This window comes from Diuraphis noxia, unplaced genomic scaffold (genome assembly GCF_037042655.1).
Source record: "Diuraphis noxia isolate RWA-SAM2 unplaced genomic scaffold, SU_Dnox_SAM2 contig0001, whole genome shotgun sequence".
In the NCBI taxonomy this organism is placed as follows: Eukaryota; Metazoa; Arthropoda; class Insecta; order Hemiptera; family Aphididae; genus Diuraphis; species Diuraphis noxia.
In genome coordinates, this window is record NW_028301711.1 from 68,054,580 (window position 1) to 68,075,269 (window position 20,690).

General features: G+C 36.6%; 1 protein-coding gene and 1 pseudogene across 1 annotated transcript; both read right to left on the reverse strand.

Moving 5' to 3' along the window:
• Positions 1–12,840: 12,840 nt before the first annotated feature.
• LOC149061441 (uncharacterized) lies at positions 12,841–15,785 on the reverse strand. The gene is made up of 8 exons (XM_089216636.1): positions 15,550–15,785; positions 15,329–15,475; positions 15,079–15,246; positions 14,735–14,794; positions 14,504–14,608; positions 13,798–14,054; positions 13,142–13,301; positions 12,841–13,061 (listed from the first exon to the last, which is right to left on the reverse strand). The coding sequence occupies exons 1-8, from the start codon at positions 15,755–15,757 to the stop codon at positions 12,922–12,924; spliced, it is 1,245 nt and encodes a 414-aa protein (XP_089072762.1). The 5' UTR covers positions 15,758–15,785; the 3' UTR covers positions 12,841–12,921.
• An 846-nt stretch (positions 15,786–16,631) lies between these two features.
• LOC149061442 (uncharacterized) lies at positions 16,632–18,768 on the reverse strand (annotated as a pseudogene).
• Positions 18,769–20,690: the final 1,922 nt, after the last annotated feature.

The following is a 20,690-nucleotide window of genomic DNA, read 5'->3' on the forward strand; positions in this document are numbered from 1 at the left end:
TACAGGCGGGCGCATGGTTTTAAATTTTTTTGACAATGTTCCGAAAGGTTGGCAGGTCATTCGATAGTATATTCGGAAAGCCATGAAAATTCTCTACAAGTTAAATATTAATCTATAGTGCACACGGGTCTTGGTTGCACAGCAATATACGCGGGAACGGCCAGGGGACCGTATTTCAGACGATCGATCGGTACAGGCGGGCGCAAGGTTTTAAATCTTTTTGACAATGTTCCGGAAGGTTGGGAAGTAGTTTGATAGTATATTCAGAAAGCCAGGAAAATTCTCTACAAGTTAAATATTAGTCTATAGTGCAAGCGCGTCTTGGTTGCACAGCAATAAACGCGGGAACGGCCAAGGGACCGTATTTCAGACGATCGATCGGTACAGGCGGGCGCAAGGTTTTAAATTTTTTTGACAATGTTCCGGATGGTTGGGAAGTAGTTTGATAGTATATTCGGAAAGCCAGGAAAATTTTCGACAAGTTAAATATTAGTCTATAGTGCACACGCATCTTGGTTTCATAGCAATAAACGCGGGAACGGTCAGGGGACCGTATTTCAGACGATCGATCGGTACAGGCGGGCGCAAGGTTTTAAATTTTTTTGACAATGTTCCGAAAGGTTGGCAGGTCATTTGATAGTATATTTGGAAAGCCAGGAAATTTCTCTACAAGTTAAATATTAATCTATAGTGCACACGTGTCTTGGTTTCACAGCAATAAACGCGGGAACGGCCAGGGGACCGTATTTCAGACGATCGATCGGTCCAGGCGGGCGCAACGTTTTAAATTTTTTTGACAATGTTCCGAAAGGTGGCGAAGGGATTAGATAGTATATTCAGAAAGCCAGGAAATTTCTCTACAAGTTAAATATTAGTCTATAGTGCACATGCGTCTTGGTTGCACAGCAATAAACGCGGGAACGGCCAGGGGACCGTATTTCAGACGATCGATCGGTACAGGCGGGCGCAAGGTTTTAAATTTTTTTGACAATGTTCCGAAAGGTTGGCAGGTCATTCGATAGTATATTCGGAAAGCCATGAAAATTCTCTACAAGTTAAATATTAATCTATAGTGCACACGGGTCTTGGTTGCACAGCAATAAACTCGGGAACGGCCAGGGGACCGTATTTCAGACGATCGATCGGTACAGGCGGGCGCATGGTTTTAAATTTTTTTGACAATGTTCCGAAAGGTTGGCAGGTCATTCGATAGTATATTCGGAAAGCCATGAAAATTCTCTACAAGTTAAATATTAATCTATAGTGCACACGGGTCTTGGTTGCACAGCAATAAACTCGGGAACGGCCAGGGGACCGTATTTCAGACGATCGATCGGTACAGGCGGGCGCAAGGTTTTAAATTTTTTTGACAATGTTCCGGAAGTTTGGGAAGTAGTTTGATAGTATATTCGGAAAGCCAGGAAAATTCTCTCGAGTTAAATATTAGTCTATAGTGCAAGCGCGTCTTGGTTGCACAGCAATAAACGCGGGAACGGCCAAGGGACCGTATTTCAGACGATCGATCGGTACAGGCGGGCGCAAGGTTTTAAATTTTTTTGACAATGTTCCGGAAGGTTGGGAAGTAGTTTGATAGTATATTCGGAAAGCCAGGAAAATTTTCTACAAGTTAAATATTAGTCTATAGTGCACATGCGTCTTGGTTTCATAGCAATAAACGCGGGAACGGTCAGGGGACCGTATTTCAGACGATCGATCGGTACAGGTGGGCGCAAGGTTTTAAATTTTTTTGACAATGTTCCAAAAGGTGGCGAAGGGATTAAATAGTATATTCAGAAAGCCAGGAAATTTCTCTACAAGTTAAATATTAGTCTATAGTGCACATGCGTCTTGGTTTCACAGCAATAAACGCGGGAACGGCCAGGGGACCGTATTTCAGACGATCGATCGGTGCAGGCGGGCGCAAGGTTTTAAATTTTTTTGACAATGTTCCGGAAGGTGGTGCAGCGATCAGATGGAATATTCGGAAAGCCAGGAAAGTTCTCTACAAGTTAAATATTAGTCTATAGTGCAACGCGTCTTGGTTTCACAGCAATAAACGCGGGAACGGCCAGGGGACCGTATTACAGACGATCGATCGGTACAGGAGGGCGCAAGGTTTTAAATTTTTTTGACAATGTTCCGAAAGGTTGGCAGGTCATTCGATAGTATATTCGGAAAGCCAGGAAAATTCTCTACAAGATAAATATTAATCTATAGTGCACACGGGTCTTGGTTGCACAGCAATAAACGCGGGAACGGCCAGGGGACCGTATTTCAGACGATCGATCGGTACAGGCGGGCGCATGGTTTTAAATTTTTTTGACAATGTTCCGAAAGGTTGGCAGGTCATTCGATAGTATATTCGGAAAGCCATGAAAATTCTCTACAAGTTAAATATTAATCTATAGTGCACACGGGTCTTGGTTGCACAGCAATAAACGCGGGAACGGCCAGGGGACCGTATTTCAGACGATCGATCGGTACAGGCGGGCGCAAGGTTTTAAATTTTTTTGACAATGTTCCGGAAGGTTGGGAAGTAGTTTGATAGTATATTCAGAAAGCCAGGAAAATTCTCTACAAGTTAAATATTAGTCTATAGTGCAAGCGCGTCTTGGTTGCACAGCAATAAACGCGGGAACGGCCAAGGGACCGTATTTCAGACGATCGATCGGTACAGGCGGGCGCAAGGTTTTAAATTTTTTTGACAATGTTCCGGAAGGTTGGGAAGTAGTTTGATAGTATATTCGGAAAGCCAGGAAAATTTTCTACAAGTTAAATATTAGTCTATAGTGCACATGCGTCTTGGTTGCACAGCAATAAACGCGGGAACGGCCAGGGGACCGTATTTCAGACGATCGATCGGTACAGGCGGGCGCAAGGTTTTAAATTTTTTTGACAATGTTCCGGAAGGTTGGGAAGTAGTTTGATAGTATATTCGGAAAGCCAGGAAAATTCTCTACAAGTTAAATATTAGTCTATAGTGCACACGCGTCTTGGTTTCATAGCAATAAATGCGGGAACGGTCAGGGAACCGTATTTCAGACGATCGATCGGTACAGGTGGGCGCAAGGTTTTAAATTTTTTTGACAATGTTCCGAAAGGTTGGCAGGTCGTTCGATAGTATATTCGGAAAGCCAGGAAAATTCTCTACAAGATAAATATTAATCTATAGTGCACACGGGTCTTGGTTGCACAGCAATAAACGTGGGAACGGCCAAGGGACTGTATTTCAGACGATCGATCGGTACAGGCGGGCGCATGGTTTTAAATTTTTTTGACAATGTTCCGAAAGGTTGGCAGGTCATTCGATAGTATATTCGGAAAGCCAGGAAAATTCTCTACAAGATAAATATTAATCTATAGTGCACACGGGTCTTGGTTGCACAGCAATAAACGTGGGAACGGCCAAGGGACTGTATTTCAGACGATCGATCGGTCCAGGCGGGCGCAACGTTTTAAATTTTTTTGACAATGTTCCGAAAGGTGGCGAAGGGATTAGATAGTATATTCAGAAAGCCAGGAAATTTCTCTACAAGTTAAATATTAGTCTATAGTGCACATGCGTCTTGGTTGCACAGCAATAAACGCGGGAACGGCCAGGGGACCGTATTTCAGACGATCGATCGGTACAGGCGGGCGCAAGGTTTTAAATTTTTTTGACAATGTTCCGAAAGGTTGGCAGGTCATTCGATAGTATATTCGGAAAGCCATGAAAATTCTCTACAAGTTAAATATTAATCTATAGTGCACACGGGTCTTGGTTGCACAGCAATAAACTCGGGAACGGCCAGGGGACCGTATTTCAGACGATCGATCGGTACAGGCGGGCGCATGGTTTTAAATTTTTTTGACAATGTTCCGAAAGGTTGGCAGGTCATTCGATAGTATATTCGGAAAGCCATGAAAATTCTCTACAAGTTAAATATTAATCTATAGTGCACACGGGTCTTGGTTGCACAGCAATAAACTCGGGAACGGCCAGGGGACCGTATTTCAGACGATCGATCGGTACAGGCGGGCGCAAGGTTTTAAATTTTTTTGACAATGTTCCGGAAGTTTGGGAAGTAGTTTGATAGTATATTCGGAAAGCCAGGAAAATTCTCTCGAGTTAAATATTAGTCTATAGTGCAAGCGCGTCTTGGTTGCACAGCAATAAACGCGGGAACGGCCAAGGGACCGTATTTCAGACGATCGATCGGTACAGGCGGGCGCAAGGTTTTAAATTTTTTTGACAATGTTCCGGAAGGTTGGGAAGTAGTTTGATAGTATATTCGGAAAGCCAGGAAAATTTTCTACAAGTTAAATATTAGTCTATAGTGCACATGCGTCTTGGTTTCATAGCAATAAACGCGGGAACGGTCAGGGGACCGTATTTCAGACGATCGATCGGTACAGGTGGGCGCAAGGTTTTAAATTTTTTTGACAATGTTCCAAAAGGTGGCGAAGGGATTAAATAGTATATTCAGAAAGCCAGGAAATTTCTCTACAAGTTAAATATTAGTCTATAGTGCACATGCGTCTTGGTTTCACAGCAATAAACGCGGGAACGGCCAGGGGACCGTATTTCAGACGATCGATCGGTACAGGCGGGCGCAAGGTTTTAAATTTTTTTGACAATGTTCCGGAAGGTGGTGCAGCGATCAGATGGAATATTCGGAAAGCCAGGAAAGTTCTCTACAAGTTAAATATTAGTCTATAGTGCAACGCGTCTTGGTTTCACAGCAATAAACGCGGGAACGGCCAGGGGACCGTATTACAGACGATCGATCGGTACAGGAGGGCGCAAGGTTTTAAATTTTTTTGACAATGTTCCGAAAGGTTGGCAGGTCATTCGATAGTATATTCGGAAAGCCAGGAAAATTCTCTACAAGATAAATATTAATCTATAGTGCACACGGGTCTTGGTTGCACAGCAATAAACGCGGGAACGGCCAGGGGACCGTATTTCAGACGATCGATCGGTACAGGCGGGCGCATGGTTTTAAATTTTTTTGACAATGTTCCGAAAGGTTGGCAGGTCATTCGATAGTATATTCGGAAAGCCATGAAAATTCTCTACAAGTTAAATATTAATCTATAGTGCACACGGGTCTTGGTTGCACAGCAATAAACGCGGGAACGGCCAGGGGACCGTATTTCAGACGATCGATCGGTACAGGCGGGCGCAAGGTTTTAAATTTTTTTGACAATGTTCCGGAAGGTTGGGAAGTAGTTTGATAGTATATTCAGAAAGCCAGGAAAATTCTCTACAAGTTAAATATTAGTCTATAGTGCAAGCGCGTCTTGGTTGCACAGCAATAAACGCGGGAACGGCCAAGGGACCGTATTTCAGACGATCGATCGGTACAGGCGGGCGCAAGGTTATAAATTTTTTTGACAATGTTCCGGAAGGTTGGGAAGTAGTTTGATAGTATTTTCGGAAAGCCAGGAAAATTTTCTACAAGTTAAATATTAGTCTATAGTGCACATGCGTCTTGGTTTCATAGCAATAAACGCGGGAACGGTCAGGGGACCGTATTTCAGACGATCGATCGGTACAGGTGGGCGCAAGGTTTTAAATTTTTTTGACAATGTTCCAAAAGGTGGCGAAGGGATTAAATAGTATATTCAGAAAGCCAGGAAATTTCTCTACAAGTTAAATATTAGTGTATAGTGCACATGCGTCTTGGTTTCACAGCAATAAACGCGGGAACGGCCAGGGGACCGTATTTCAGACGATCGATCGGTACAGGCGGGCGCAAGGTTTTAAATTTTTTTGACAATGTTCCGGAAGGTGGTGCAGCGATCAGATGGAATATTCGGAAAGCCAGGAAAGTTCTCTACAAGTTAAATATTAATCTATAGTGCACACGGGTCTTGGTTGCACAGCAATAAACGTGGGAACGGCCAAGGGACTGTATTTCAGACGATCGATCGGTACAGGCGGGCGCATGGTTTTAAATTTTTTTGACAATGTTCCGAAAGGTTGGCAGGTCATTCGATAGTATATTCGGAAAGCCAGGAAAATTCTCTACAAGATAAATATTAATCTATAGTGCACACGGGTCTTGGTTGCACAGCAATAAACGTGGGAACGGCCAAGGGACTGTATTTCAGACGATCGATCGGTCCAGGCGGGCGCAACGTTTTAAATTTTTTTGACAATGTTCCGAAAGGTGGCGAAGGGATTAGATAGTATATTCAGAAAGCCAGGAAATTTCTCTACAAGTTAAATATTAGTCTATAGTGCACATGCGTCTTGGTTGCACAGCAATAAACGCGGGAACGGCCAGGGGACCGTATTTCAGACGATCGATCGGTACAGGCGGGCGCAAGGTTTTAAATTTTTTTGACAATGTTCCGAAAGGTTGGCAGGTCATTCGATAGTATATTCGGAAAGCCATGAAAATTCTCTACAAGTTAAATATTAATCTATAGTGCACACGGGTCTTGGTTGCACAGCAATAAACTCGGGAACGGCCAGGGGACCGTATTTCAGACGATCGATCGGTACAGGCGGGCGCATGGTTTTAAATTTTTTTGACAATGTTCCGAAAGGTTGGCAGGTCATTCGATAGTATATTCGGAAAGCCATGAAAATTCTCTACAAGTTAAATATTAATCTATAGTGCACACGGGTCTTGGTTGCACAGCAATAAACGCGGGAACGGCCAGGGGACCGTATTTCAGACGATCGATCGGTACAGGCGGGCGCAAGGTTTTAAATTTTTTTGACAATGTTCCGGAAGGTTGGGAAGTAGTTTGATAGTATATTCAGAAAGCCAGGAAAATTCTCTACAAGTTAAATATTAGTCTATAGTGCAAGCGCGTCTTGGTTGCACAGCAATAAACGCGGGAACGGCCAAGGGACCGTATTTCAGACGATCGATCGGTACAGGCGGGCGCAAGGTTTTAAATTTTTTTGACAATGTTCCGGAAGGTTGGGAAGTAGTTTGATAGTATATTCGGAAAGCCAGGAAAATTTTCTACAAGTTAAATATTAGTCTATAGTGCACATGCGTCTTGGTTTCATAGCAATAAACGCGGGAACGGTCAGGGGACCGTATTTCAGACGATCGATCGGTACAGGTGGGCGCAAGGTTTTAAATTTTTTTGACAATGTTCCAAAAGGTGGCGAAGGGATTAAATAGTGTATTCAGAAAGCCAGGAAATTTCTCTACAAGTTAAATATTAGTCTATAGTGCACATGCGTCTTGGTTTCACAGCAATAAACGCGGGAACGGCCAGGGGACCGTATTTCAGACGATCGATCGGTACAGGCGGGCGCAAGGTTTTAAATTTTTTTGACAATGTTCCGGAAGGTGGTGCAGCGATCAGATGGAATATTCGGAAAGCCAGGAAAGTTCTCTACAAGTTAAATATTAGTCTATAGTGCAACGCGTCTTGGTTTCACAGCAATAAACGCGGGAACGGCCAGGGGACCGTATTACAGACGATCGATCGGTACAGGAGGGCGCAAGGTTTTAAATTTTTTTGACAATGTTCCGAAAGGTTGGCAGGTCATTCGATAGTATATTCGGAAAGCCAGGAAAATTCTCTACAAGATAAATATTAATCTATAGTGCACACGGGTCTTGGTTGCACAGCAATAAACGCGGGAACGGCCAGGGGACCGTATTTCAGACGATCGATCGGTACAGGCGGGCGCATGGTTTTAAATTTTTTTGACAATGTTCCGAAAGGTTGGCAGGTCATTCGATAGTATATTCGGAAAGCCATGAAAATTCTCTACAAGTTAAATATTAATCTATAGTGCACACGGGTCTTGGTTGCACAGCAATAAACGCGGGAACGGCCAGGGGACCGTATTTCAGACGATCGATCGGTACAGGCGGGCGCAAGGTTTTAAATTTTTTTGACAATGTTCCGGAAGGTTGGGAAGTAGTTTGATAGTATATTCAGAAAGCCAGGAAAATTCTCTACAAGTTAAATATTAGTCTATAGTGCAAGCGCGTCTTGGTTGCACAGCAATAAACGCGGGAACGGCCAAGGGACCGTATTTCAGACGATCGATCGGTACAGGCGGGCGCAAGGTTTTAAATTTTTTTGACAATGTTCCGGAAGGTTGGGAAGTAGTTTGATAGTATATTCGGAAAGCCAGGAAAATTCTCTACAAGTTAAATATTAGTCTATAGTGCACACGCGTCTTGGTTTCATAGCAATAAATGCGGGAACGGTCAGGGAACCGTATTTCAGACGATCGATCGGTACAGGTGGGCGCAAGGTTTTAAATTTTTTTGACAATGTTCCGAAAGGTTGGCAGGTCGTTCGATAGTATATTCGGAAAGCCAGGAAAATTCTCTACAAGATAAATATTAATCTATAGTGCACACGGGTCTTGGTTGCACAGCAATAAACGTGGGAACGGCCAAGGGACTGTATTTCAGACGATCGATCGGTACAGGCGGGCGCATGGTTTTAAATTTTTTTGACAATGTTCCGAAAGGTTGGCAGGTCATTCGATAGTATATTCGGAAAGCCATGAAATATCTCTACAAGTTAAATATTAATCTATAGTGCACACGGGTCTTGGTTGCACAGCAATAAACGCGGGAACGGCCAGGGGACCGTATTTCAGAAGATCGATCGGTACAGGCGGGCGCAAGGTTTTAAATTTTTTTGACAATGTTCCGGAAGTTTGGGAAGTAGTTTAATAGTATATTCGGAAAGCCAGGAAAATTCTCTACAAGTTAAATATTAGTCTATAGTGCAAGCGCGTCTTGGTTCCACAGCAATAAACGCGGGAACGCCCAAGGGACCGTATTTCAGACGATCGATCGGTACAGGCGGGCGCAAGGTTTTAAATCTTTTTGACAATGTTCCGGAAGGTTGGGAAGTAGTTTGATAGTATATTCGGAAAGCCAGGAAATTTCTCTCGAGTTAAATTTTAGTCTATAGTGCAAGCGCGTCTTGGTTGCACAGCAATAAACGCGGGAACGGCCAGGGGACCGTATTTCAGACGATCGATCGGTACAGGCGGGCGCAAGGTTTTAAATTTTTTTGACAATGTTCCGAAAGGTTGGCAGGTCATTCGATAGTATATTCGGAAAGCCATGAAAATTCTCTACAAGATAAATATTAATCTATAGTGCACACGGGTCTTGGTTGCACAGCAATAAACGCGGGAACGGCCAAGGGACTGTATTTCAGACGATCGATCGGTACAGGCGGGCGCATGGTTTTAAATTTTTTTGACAATGTTCCGAAAGGTTGGCAGGTCATTCGATAGTATATTCGGAAAGCCATGAAAATTCTCTACAAGTTAAATATTAATCTATAGTGCACACGGGTCTTGGTTGCACAGCAATAAACGCGGGAACGGCCAGGGGACCGTATTTCAGAAGATCGATCGGTACAGGCGGGCGCAATGTTTTAAATTTTTTTGACAATGTTCCGGAAGTTTAGGAAGTAGTTTAATAGTATATTCGGAAAGCCAGGAAAATTCTCTACAAGTTAAATATTAGTCTATAGTGCAAGCGCGTCTTGGTTCCACAGCAATAAACGCGGGAACGCCCAAGGGACCGTATTTCAGACGATCGATCGGTACAGGCGGGCGCAAGGTTTTAAATCTTTTTGACAATGTTCCGGAAGGTTGGGAAGTAGTTTGATAGTATATTCGGAAAGCCAGGAAAATTCTCTCGAGTTAAATATTAGTCTATAGTGCAAGCGCGTCTTGGTTGCACAGCAATAAACGCGGGAACGGCCAAGGGACCGTATTTCAGACGATCGATCGGTACAGGCGGGCGCAAGGTTTTAAATTTTTTTGACAATGTTCCGGAAGGTTGGGAAGTAGTTTGATAGTATATTCGGAAAGCCAGGAAAATTCTCTACAAGTTAAATATTAGTCTATAGTGCACACGCGTCTTGGTTGCATAGCAATAAACGCGGGAACGGCCAAGGGACCGTATTTCAGACGATCGATCGTTACAGGCGGGCGCAAGGTTTTAAATTTTTTTGACAATGTTCCGAAAGGTTGGCAGGTCATTCGATAGTATATTCGGAAAGCCATGAAAATTCTCTACAAGTTAAATATTAATCTATAGTGCACACGGGTCTTGGTTGCACAGCAATAAACGCGGGAACGGCCAGGGGACCGTATTTCAGACGATCGATCGGTACAGGCGGGCGCATGGTTTTAAATTTTTTTGACAATGTTCCGAAAGGTTGGCAGGTCATTCGATAGTATATTCGGAAAGCCATGAAAATTCTCTACAAGTTAAATATTAATCTATAGTGCACACGGGTCTTGGTTGCACAGCAATAAACGCGGGAACGGCCAGGGGACCGTATTTCAGAAGATCGATCGGTACAGGCGGGCGCAAGGTTTTAAATTTTTTTGACAATGTTCCGGAAGTTTGGGAAGTAGTTTAATAGTATATTCGGAAAGCCAGGAAAATTCTCTACAAGTTAAATATTAGTCTATAGTGCAAGCGCGTCTTGGTTCCACAGCAATAAACGCGGGAACGCCCAAGGGACCGTATTTCAGACGATCGATCGGTACAGGCGGGCGCAAGGTTTTAAATCTTTTTGACAATGTTCCGGAAGGTTGGGAAGTAGTTTGATAGTATATTCGGAAAGCCAGGAAAATTCTCTCGAGTTAAATATTAGTCTATAGTGCAAGCGCGTCTTGGTTGCACAGCAATAAACGCGGGAACGGCCAGGGGACCGTATTTCAGACGATCGATCGGTACAGGCGGGCGCAAGGTTTTAAATTTTTTTGACAATGTTCCGAAAGGTTGGCAGGTCATTCGATAGTATATTCGGAAAGCCATGAAAATTCTCTACAAGATAAATATTAATCTATAGTGCACACGGGTCTTGGTTGCACAGCAATAAACGCGGGAACGGCCAAGGGACTGTATTTCAGACGATCGATCGGTACAGGCGGGCGCATGGTTTTAAATTTTTTTGACAATGTTCCGAAAGGTTGGCAGGTCATTCGATAGTATATTCGGAAAGCCATGAAAATTCTCTACAAGTTAAATATTAATCTATAGTGCACACGGGTCTTGGTTGCACAGCAATAAACGCGGGAACGGCCAGGGGACCGTATTTCAGAAGATCGATCGGTACAGGCGGGCGCAAGGTTTTAAATTTTTTTGACAATGTTCCGGAAGTTTGGGAAGTAGTTTAATAGTATATTCGGAAAGCCAGGAAAATTCTCTACAAGTTAAATATTAGTCTATAGTGCAAGCGCGTCTTGGTTCCACAGCAATAAACGCGGGAACGCCCAAGGGACCGTATTTCAGACGATCGATCGGTACAGGCGGGCGCAAGGTTTTAAATCTTTTTGACAATGTTCCGGAAGGTTGGGAAGTAGTTTGATAGTATATTCGGAAAGCCAGGAAAATTCTCTCGAGTTAAATATTAGTCTATAGTGCAAGCGCGTCTTGGTTGCACAGCAATAAACGCGGGAACGGCCGAGGGACCGTATTTCAGACGATCGATCGGTACAGGCGGGCGCAAGGTTTTAAATTTTTTTGACAATGTTCCGGAAGGTTGGGAAGTAGTTTGATAGTATATTCGGAAAGCCAGGAAAATTCTCTACAAGTTAAATATTAGTCTATAGTGCACACGCGTCTTGGTTGCACAGCAATAAACGCGGGAACGGCCAAGGGACCGTATTTCAGACGATCGATCGTTACAGGCGGGCGCAAGGTTTTAAATTTTTTTGACAATGTTCCGGAAGGTTGGGAAGTAGTTTGATAGTATATTCGGAAAGCCAGGAAAATTCTCTACAAGTTAAATATTAGTCTATAGTGCACACGCGTCTTAATTTCATAGCAATAAATGCGGGAACGGTCAGGGAACCGTATTTCAGACGATCGATCGGTACAGGTGGGCGCAAGGTTTTAAATTTTTTTGACAATGTTCCGAAAGGTTGGCAGGTCGTTCGATAGTATATTCGGAAAGCCAGGAAAATTCTCTACAAGATAAATATTAATCTATAGTGCACACGGGTCTTGGTTGCACAGCAATAAACGCGGGAACGGCCAAGGGACTGTATTTCAGACGATCGATCGGTACAGGCGGGCGCATGGTTTTAAATTTTTTTGACAATGTTCCGAAAGGTTGGCAGGTCATTCGATAGTATATTCGGAAAGCCATGAAAATTCTCTACAAGTTAAATATTAATCTATAGTGCACACGGGTCTTGCCCACACAACATAAATATATTAAATAAACTTTTATTTAACATTTGATATTAAATATCTTATATTTAATCAACATTAATTTTTCATTTATAAATATTAAATAAATATGGAAAATTGATTTTTTGAACCCATTTCTAATATCTATTCAATGTTGACTAATAAACTTGATTCTAAACTTTAATTTCAATATTTAATTAATAACACGAAATTAAATATTTATTTTTTTTTTACAATTTAAAGTAATTATACTGTAGTTTTAAAGTTATACCTGATATTATTAATTGGCTGTGTTAAAAATAAAATAGAATTTGTTTATAGTTCTTAAGAAATAATTGAAATATGTTATCAATTTTAAAATAATTAGGATTAGGTAACTTCTAAAATAAAAATAATAATATATAGGTAATAAAAACAACAAATATAATACATATTAAACAATACAATTTGGACAACTTTATTTTTTAGAATCTATTATTGTTATTATAACAAAATAAAGAATTGATTAAATACTGGTTTAATTCTTTACATTTAATTATATATTAAAATATTAACAATTACATAATATGTATATAATAAACTTATTTGTGTGATTAATAAAGAATTTATATAATATAATATTAAGCATTATTTAGTAACAAATTAGATTAATAGTGAAAAAAAAACCTAAATAGTAATTACTATATGACAATTTTTTTTTAAAGTAAAATGCATAGCTTATATGATAATAGTCAGTTTTATAATTTTAATTAAATGGCAATTAATAATTTTAAACTGTAGCTGCAGTAGTTATTCCAAGTTTTTCGTTTTTTTTTATGTTAAATGGTGCCTGAGCTAAATGGTACTTAATTCTTCCTTCTAATTCATTTTGGGAAACATTCATAAATTTTGATTGACATTTTACTGCGTCTGTAAAATAATAATATATAAACTGCTATAATAGACTTATTTAAATGTGAAAATATAACATTCAATTAATATAATCTTACCAAAAATAACGGGACAAATAATCAGGTCGCAAAATTTTCTTTTTCCTTTTTTACCATTATACGAAAATAGAGAGAGTAAATTGTCAGTAAATAATTTCGTCAGTATTCTCTTCATAGTACAATTGATGTTGTTACCTCCCAAATATGATAAATATTGAACCTAAAATGAATGAAATAAATGCTGTAATAAATATTGTACAATAGTTTAATTGATTACTATAGAAAATGAATAATTGTTTTTACAATTTAAACCATATAATGTATCTAAAATGGGATGGAATATCAATAATAAGTTTTAGGTTCTAGCAGTATTAAATTAAACCATTTTTGTTATCTAAATAATAATTTATAATTTTACAGTATTACTTAAACTAGATACATGTGGGATTATTATTTTTATGGTTGTGGTTATTATTATTATTATTTATAGTACTATTTTTATATCACATGAAAAATGATATAAAAATGATAGACATTCCTAGTGTGTCCGATGAACTGTGATTTTGTGTGTTGACTGTCGAGTAGTTTAAGTTGTTAAAGTAATAAAAAATTCATAGTATTGATATATTATATTTGTTGATGTTTGTTAATCGCCTGCAGCCTATTAAAAGTTATACAATATATAACTGTATTAACTCTAACTGGTATATACATACCAAACATTTTTTTAAATTGGATTTTGTATTAATTTTGTCTTCTATATTATTCAAATCATCTATGTCATCTAATGGAAGATTGCACTCTTGTAATTCATCAACATTATTATCATCTACTTGTTTTTTATTATTTCCATAATTAGATTCAAAAGCTTCCAGTTTATTTAATATTTCATTTTGCTTCATTTCAATATGTTTCATATCAGTTTGTAAGTATACAATATTTCTTAAAATAGCTTTAAGCATCTTTGGTGAACCTATAATAAAAAAAAAATAAAGTATTATCACTTAATATGCATTGTGATACAAACAAACTAAAATAATTTTTATGACATTCAAGAATATACCTAGTAGTTCATCATAATATAGAAATCTATTCACTTTTATTATTCACACTTATTAAATTTTTTATATACATGGAAAATACTTGTAGACAATGTTGATCAAAAGTAAATAATATCAACAATAATTAAATGTGATTTATAAATTAATAGGTAAAAGTTTTCTAAACAAAATATTTAATTTAAATAAATAGTAAATAAATTGATTAATCATATTTTAATTTATCCTGCAGTTCATTAAATATGCTTCTACTTTATAAGTTATAACGCATGTGCAAACAATAATGCTTTTTTATTTCACCAAATTTTTAGACAATAAAATATATTATAGGTAAGTGTATAATGCTTATAAGAAATATACATACCATTATCTTGACTTTTATCAGTAACTGAAATACGGTCAACTTTCGATGAAATAGGAGTATTCATTTTCGTCAAATAACCATCCACAGGCATATTTTCTTCTCCAACTGATAATAATTTATTAAAAATATCAAATTATTTTATTATCAAGTATAATAATTTACATTTGTTAAATTATGGGTAATTATTATATCTATATATTTATCATATGGCTTTATTGGTTGGTATCTTACCTGGTTTTTTAATAGATGTTGGCTTAGAACTTTTATCATAAGATAGTTTTCTTCTTACGTCTATAAAATTAAATATAATGATAATGTTATAAGTACCTGTGTATATAATTTGTCCGTTTAATGAAATATCATCACCATATATGATATATCCATTTATTTAATTTTATTATAACGCAATTAGCAAAAATATTATAATAGATAAATTTTGAATTATAAAATATATTGGTAATGGCATTCAATTTTATAATGAAAATATTGTATCATAGAAAACTGCTTTTTAAGATTACCGACATGAATAATACATAACTTTTATTACTATATAATATAGTACATAATATAATTACCTGAAGCTGATGCTTTAAGAGGAGATGGAGACCATCCATTAGGTTTGCTTTCAGTTGATTTAAATTTCTTTGGAGAAGGTGACAGAAATTGTGCAACATGATTAATAATTTTAGTGTTTGGTTTAATTGATGTATTATCTGCTCCATGATTCTCAGTAACTTCAGAATCTATAAATGTTTATAGATATAGGTATAATATAAAAAAAACTTATCATTGATTAGGAAGATATAAATATAGCACTTATATTACCTAAATAAACTGGACATGAACTGAAAGATTCTGTAGAATATGGGTTTTTCTTATACTTGAACTTTCGATTAGCTTTATCATCATCATCAGAGAGATCAGAAACAAATGTTGCTTTTTTTGCTTTCTCTCTGGCTTTTATCAAGGACTCTAAATAATGAAGAATATCCAAAATTATATTAAACAATTTATACAAATTTCCATTATTTATTAACCTAAATTACCTATATCTGAACACATCTCTCTAGCTTCTAAGAAATCATACTCAATTTCATTTGGTATACAGTTTTTTTCAACAAGTTTATGAAATTTAGATGTTTTTTTTGGCCATGCACATGTCCCATTGTTTTTGCGAAACCAAAATTTAGGTACAGCCTCGACTGAGTTATCAGCAAAAAAATGTACAACTGAATATTTTGTTGCATTCATCATATATATTTATTAAAAGTATCTAAATCAAAATACACAAGGCAATGTTAAATTGTATAGGTACAAATAATTTATTAAACAATACCAACAATACCTATACTACAGCCTATATACATAACAATATTAATATATAGATGTACCTTTACAAGGGAGCATAATATTATAATATTATAATATTATATGACCTACTATTATAATTTATAGTGAATTAATTTATAGTTTATACATATGTTTGGTATACAAACTATAATAATTAAATATATTAATCAGGTAATTTAATTTTAATTTGAAAAAATACACTATAAGCTACTCAATCATTATTTTTTTTTTAAGTATGACCTATTAAGAGGACGCTACACCCGCATGTGTTGTCTCCGTCTTACAAACGTACAACATAACAAAAACTGTTTTGCACGGGAAAGAACTGAGAAGGCTATAGTTATAAGTAAGAAACAAAATTTTCACGCAGTGAAGATGAGAACATTTACTGTACAACATCGTTTTTAATTTTCCGATATCACAAATACAAAAAAAGTTATTCAAAGTTGAAATAATGCATTTTTAAACAATAATTTTTTTGTATTTGTGATATCGAAAAAAAAAACGATGTTGTACAGTAAATGTTCTCATCTTTACTGTGTGAAAATTTCATTTCTCAGTTATAACTGTAACCTTCTTGGTTCTTTACAGCGCTAAACAGTTTTTGTTATGTTGTATGTTTGTAAGACGGAGACAACACATGCGGTGTAGTGTGTTCTTAAAAAGTATTTCTTTATAATCTTAACATTAGAATTTACTTAATAAACTTGTACATACCTACATATGATTACAACTACATCACATACCTAAGTATATAATATATGTATAACAGTTAAAATTAATGAATATTAGAATGTAAAATTGGAAAAGCAATATTACCCACCAGAGTATCATGTAAAATTATATATTTTGAATACTCTATATTTTCTATATCAAGAGTAATAAGTTGTTCGTAGAATTCATTCAGAGTACCTATACCTAACTTTAAACTATTTATTGGTGTTCTATAAAATGGTTGAATATTGTTAAACTGTTTAGCAATAAATACTTTAGACTTATCACTTTTTTTTTATACACACATTGACAATTTTAAAAATACTAAGTTTACCATTATAAGTACATCCAATGTAACAATCTGATTGGGATTTAATATTTATTTTAATATTATTCTTAATAACAATTTTAAATTGAGGTCCAGTACATTCTTCAAGCAATGGCCCACTGTTATGTTGCTTTAAGTATTCAATAGGTTTCAAAGAAACATTAAGATTATTAGATCTACAGAAAGTCTGATATTCATTATAACGATTCATGACCTGCTCCAGAGGTTTTTCATGTTTCCGTATCATTTTTTTTAGAGTTTTCATGTAATTTTCGAACGGAAAACATGAACAATTATCTAAAGCCACATATTTGTTATAATCTTCAACAACATGTAATAAACCGTGTATATTAAGTGACACAAATTGCCTGCCATATAATTCTTCAAATTCATTAACAAAATATTTAAGTAGTTTTTCTACAAAATTAATAAGGTCTGTACTGCTATTTTGAGTTAAAAGAACCCGGAAACCAACATGTAAGCAGACAAAATGTAAGTAACAATTATCATTGATAATATTTTTTAAAACTTCTGGACCTGTATATAATAGAAACTGACGGAATTCCGTTGCCTTCCATCTAAGAACTTCATTTAACCCCCTTGGAAGTCGAGAAAAATCAGAGCATATTGAACGTTTTAAAGATAACATTTGTTCATTAACATCTATAACCTTTTTACTTTGAAGTCTTACAGAAGTAGGAGAATATTTTATGATACCAAGCCATAGTAAAATTAATTTTTTTGTTACTCCCAAACAAACAAGATGCATGTAATCAAGGCTGAAACTGTCAACAAGGTTTATTTCAGGTATTTCAGTAATAATAGGAATGTTATTTGTCACATGAAATTCTTCATCTGTTCTGTTAATAAAATCTAAGTGAGTTCTATTAGTAAAATTAACACCAGGAAAACAAACTCTACGTTCATAATAAACACCTTCAATTGTACATCTGGTACAAGAAAAAAAACCTGCATGACCTTTTGTCTTCAGAATAAAACTTTTAGCTGGTAAATCACAACAGAAAGTATCTACAACCACACGTTTTAAACCGTTTTTTGTTTGAAAACCATTTTTGTATAAATATTTTAGTTCATTAACCAAATCTAATAAGAAATCATTGCAATTAAGAGGTTTATCCTTGCCCCAATACAACCCAATAAGAAAAACATATGGTTTATAATAAGGGTTACGGATATATCCAAGAATTGGCCAGAAACAACTTGAGGAACTTTTACTTAGAGGGAGACCATCCACTCCTATCACTATTTTAATGATATCATCCAAAAAGTATTGATGGTTAGAGTTATAAATTATATTTAAGCTATTTTGAATTTTGAAATAATGAAAAATTCCGGCTGATACAGTTTGTACATGCAAATTATTAGATGATTTAGTTTTTAAAATAGTTCTAGCATCAATAGGGAAATAACTATGACAGTTATGAGTTTTCAATATTTTTAATAAGGCGCTCAAAGAAACATTAGTAATATTATATAATACAGCCCACTCACTTAGTTTATATAAAATTGATGAATTATTATTAATAAAACTATTTTCCTGGCTAAATTCATTGTTATAAAATTCTTCAATATCTGAATCAGATGTTAAACTAAAATCATCACTTTTATCACTCCATGCATCATTGTTGTAATCAAAATTAAATGACAAGTTTTGTCCTGCATGGGGTCCTGGAGGAGTTACATTTAATTCAGTAAGAGTATAATTATTAGTACTAGTACTATTACAAGGAGTATTTTTAGGTGATATGGTTGTATTAGGTTCAATTAATTGGTCCGTTTCAATAAAATCAACAATTTTTAATTCCTCTATAAATCGTCTACGTTTAGTTGATTTACTTTTATGAAGTGCCATTCCAAAAGATACCTGCCTTAATTAAGTGAAGTTAAGTGTTTGTAAATTATATATATATATATATATATATATATGTAAGTATTAAAGTTTAAATATACCAATACTAATGTTCTATTATGTTAGAGACAAACACCAAAATAATACTACATAAATCACCCTAGGATTTATCAATACAGGTACCTAATATATTAATCCTAGTATGTATATAGGTAGCATTATAATATCATCTTATGGTCAGTTATATGGATCTATGTGGATCTTGTAACTGTAAATAATATACTTGCAATAACTGGTCACTGGCACAACATGTACCAAGCGTGCGGCAAAAGGATTAATGGCGGCAACACGTTTGATGCCAAAAGACAATAACGCACACTTTTACGACGTGTTCGCATACATATACTGAACTGCAGAGACGATGGCAACTAATAAAACGATTTTCAAACGACGGCATGCTTGTTTGACAAAACTGGTGAGCCTATAAGTACTCGTACAAAACTACAAACAGCGTTAACGTAAAACACGCCTTGTCCACGCACGTGGTGATGCAGATGGCGACGCGTAAAACAAAACCGAACTGTTCGAACTACACGCGTTCCTTATTGTGGGTTAAAAAGAAGGCATGCATATTACGACTTAGACATTTAAGGTAAAAACAACTGAAAAACACCGATAACTTGATTATATAAGAAATAAACAGGAAAACGGCACAAACGATCAAGTGACCAACAAACTACAAAGTAACATAAACGGTAAAGAAAACGTCGTAAACGAACCAACGGCAAATAACGGACGAACACGAACGTCACGAACCGCCACGAGACGCGAATAACCGAACCACGCGCATGCGTCAGCCGTCAGGCGACAATACACATCTCGCACAATCGCGCGGGATGATGTTTAACTATACCACGGTTACTGGTTAGGTTAATATTATACCGCTTTCATAGTATCATGACTGGTAATATAATTTTATAATATATATAATATACATAATATATATATTATGTACTGCTATACTAGCTATACTGTATTATACACGGGTATTATATTATATATTATTATAATATAATATAATCTTAATTCATAAACAATTATTTAATATTTAATATGTTTTATTTAAAAATATTTGATTTGATAAATTTAATAAATATTAGTATATTTTTAAAAATATATATCAAACATTATACATTGATTAAATATTTATATATTCTAAAATATATATATATACTATTATATATTTATTAAGTGTATTAAAAATATTTTAATTTAAATATTTTCAACTAAACGAAAAACAAATATTTATTCAATGAGTTACATTGAAAAATGTTATGTGGGTGGTAGCACAGCAATAAACGCGGGAACGGCCAGGGGACCGTATTTCAGAAGATCGATCGGTACAGGCGGGCGCAAGGTTTTAAATTTTTTTGACAATGTTCCGGAAGTTTGGGAAGTAGTTTAATAGTATATTCGGAAAGCCAGGAAAATTCTCTACAAGTTAAATATTAGTCTATAGTGCAAGCGCGTCTTGGTTCCACAGCAATAAACGCGGGAACGCCCAAGGGACCGTATTTCAGACGATCGATCGGTACAGGCGGGCGCAAGGTTTTAAATCTTTTTGACAATGTTCCGGAAGGTTGGAAAGTAGTTTGATAGTATATTCGGAAAGCCAGGAAATTTCTCTCGAGTTAAATTTTAGTCTATAGTGCAAGCGCGTCTTGGTTGCACAGCAATAAACGCGGGAACGGCCAGGGGACCGTATTTCAGACGATCGATCGGTACAGGCGGGCGCAAGGTTTTAAATTTTTTTGACAATGTTCCGAAAGGTTGGCAGGTCATTCGATAGTATATTCGGAAAGCCATGAAAATTCTCTACAAGATAAATATTAATCTATAGTGCACACGGGTCTTGGTTGCACAGC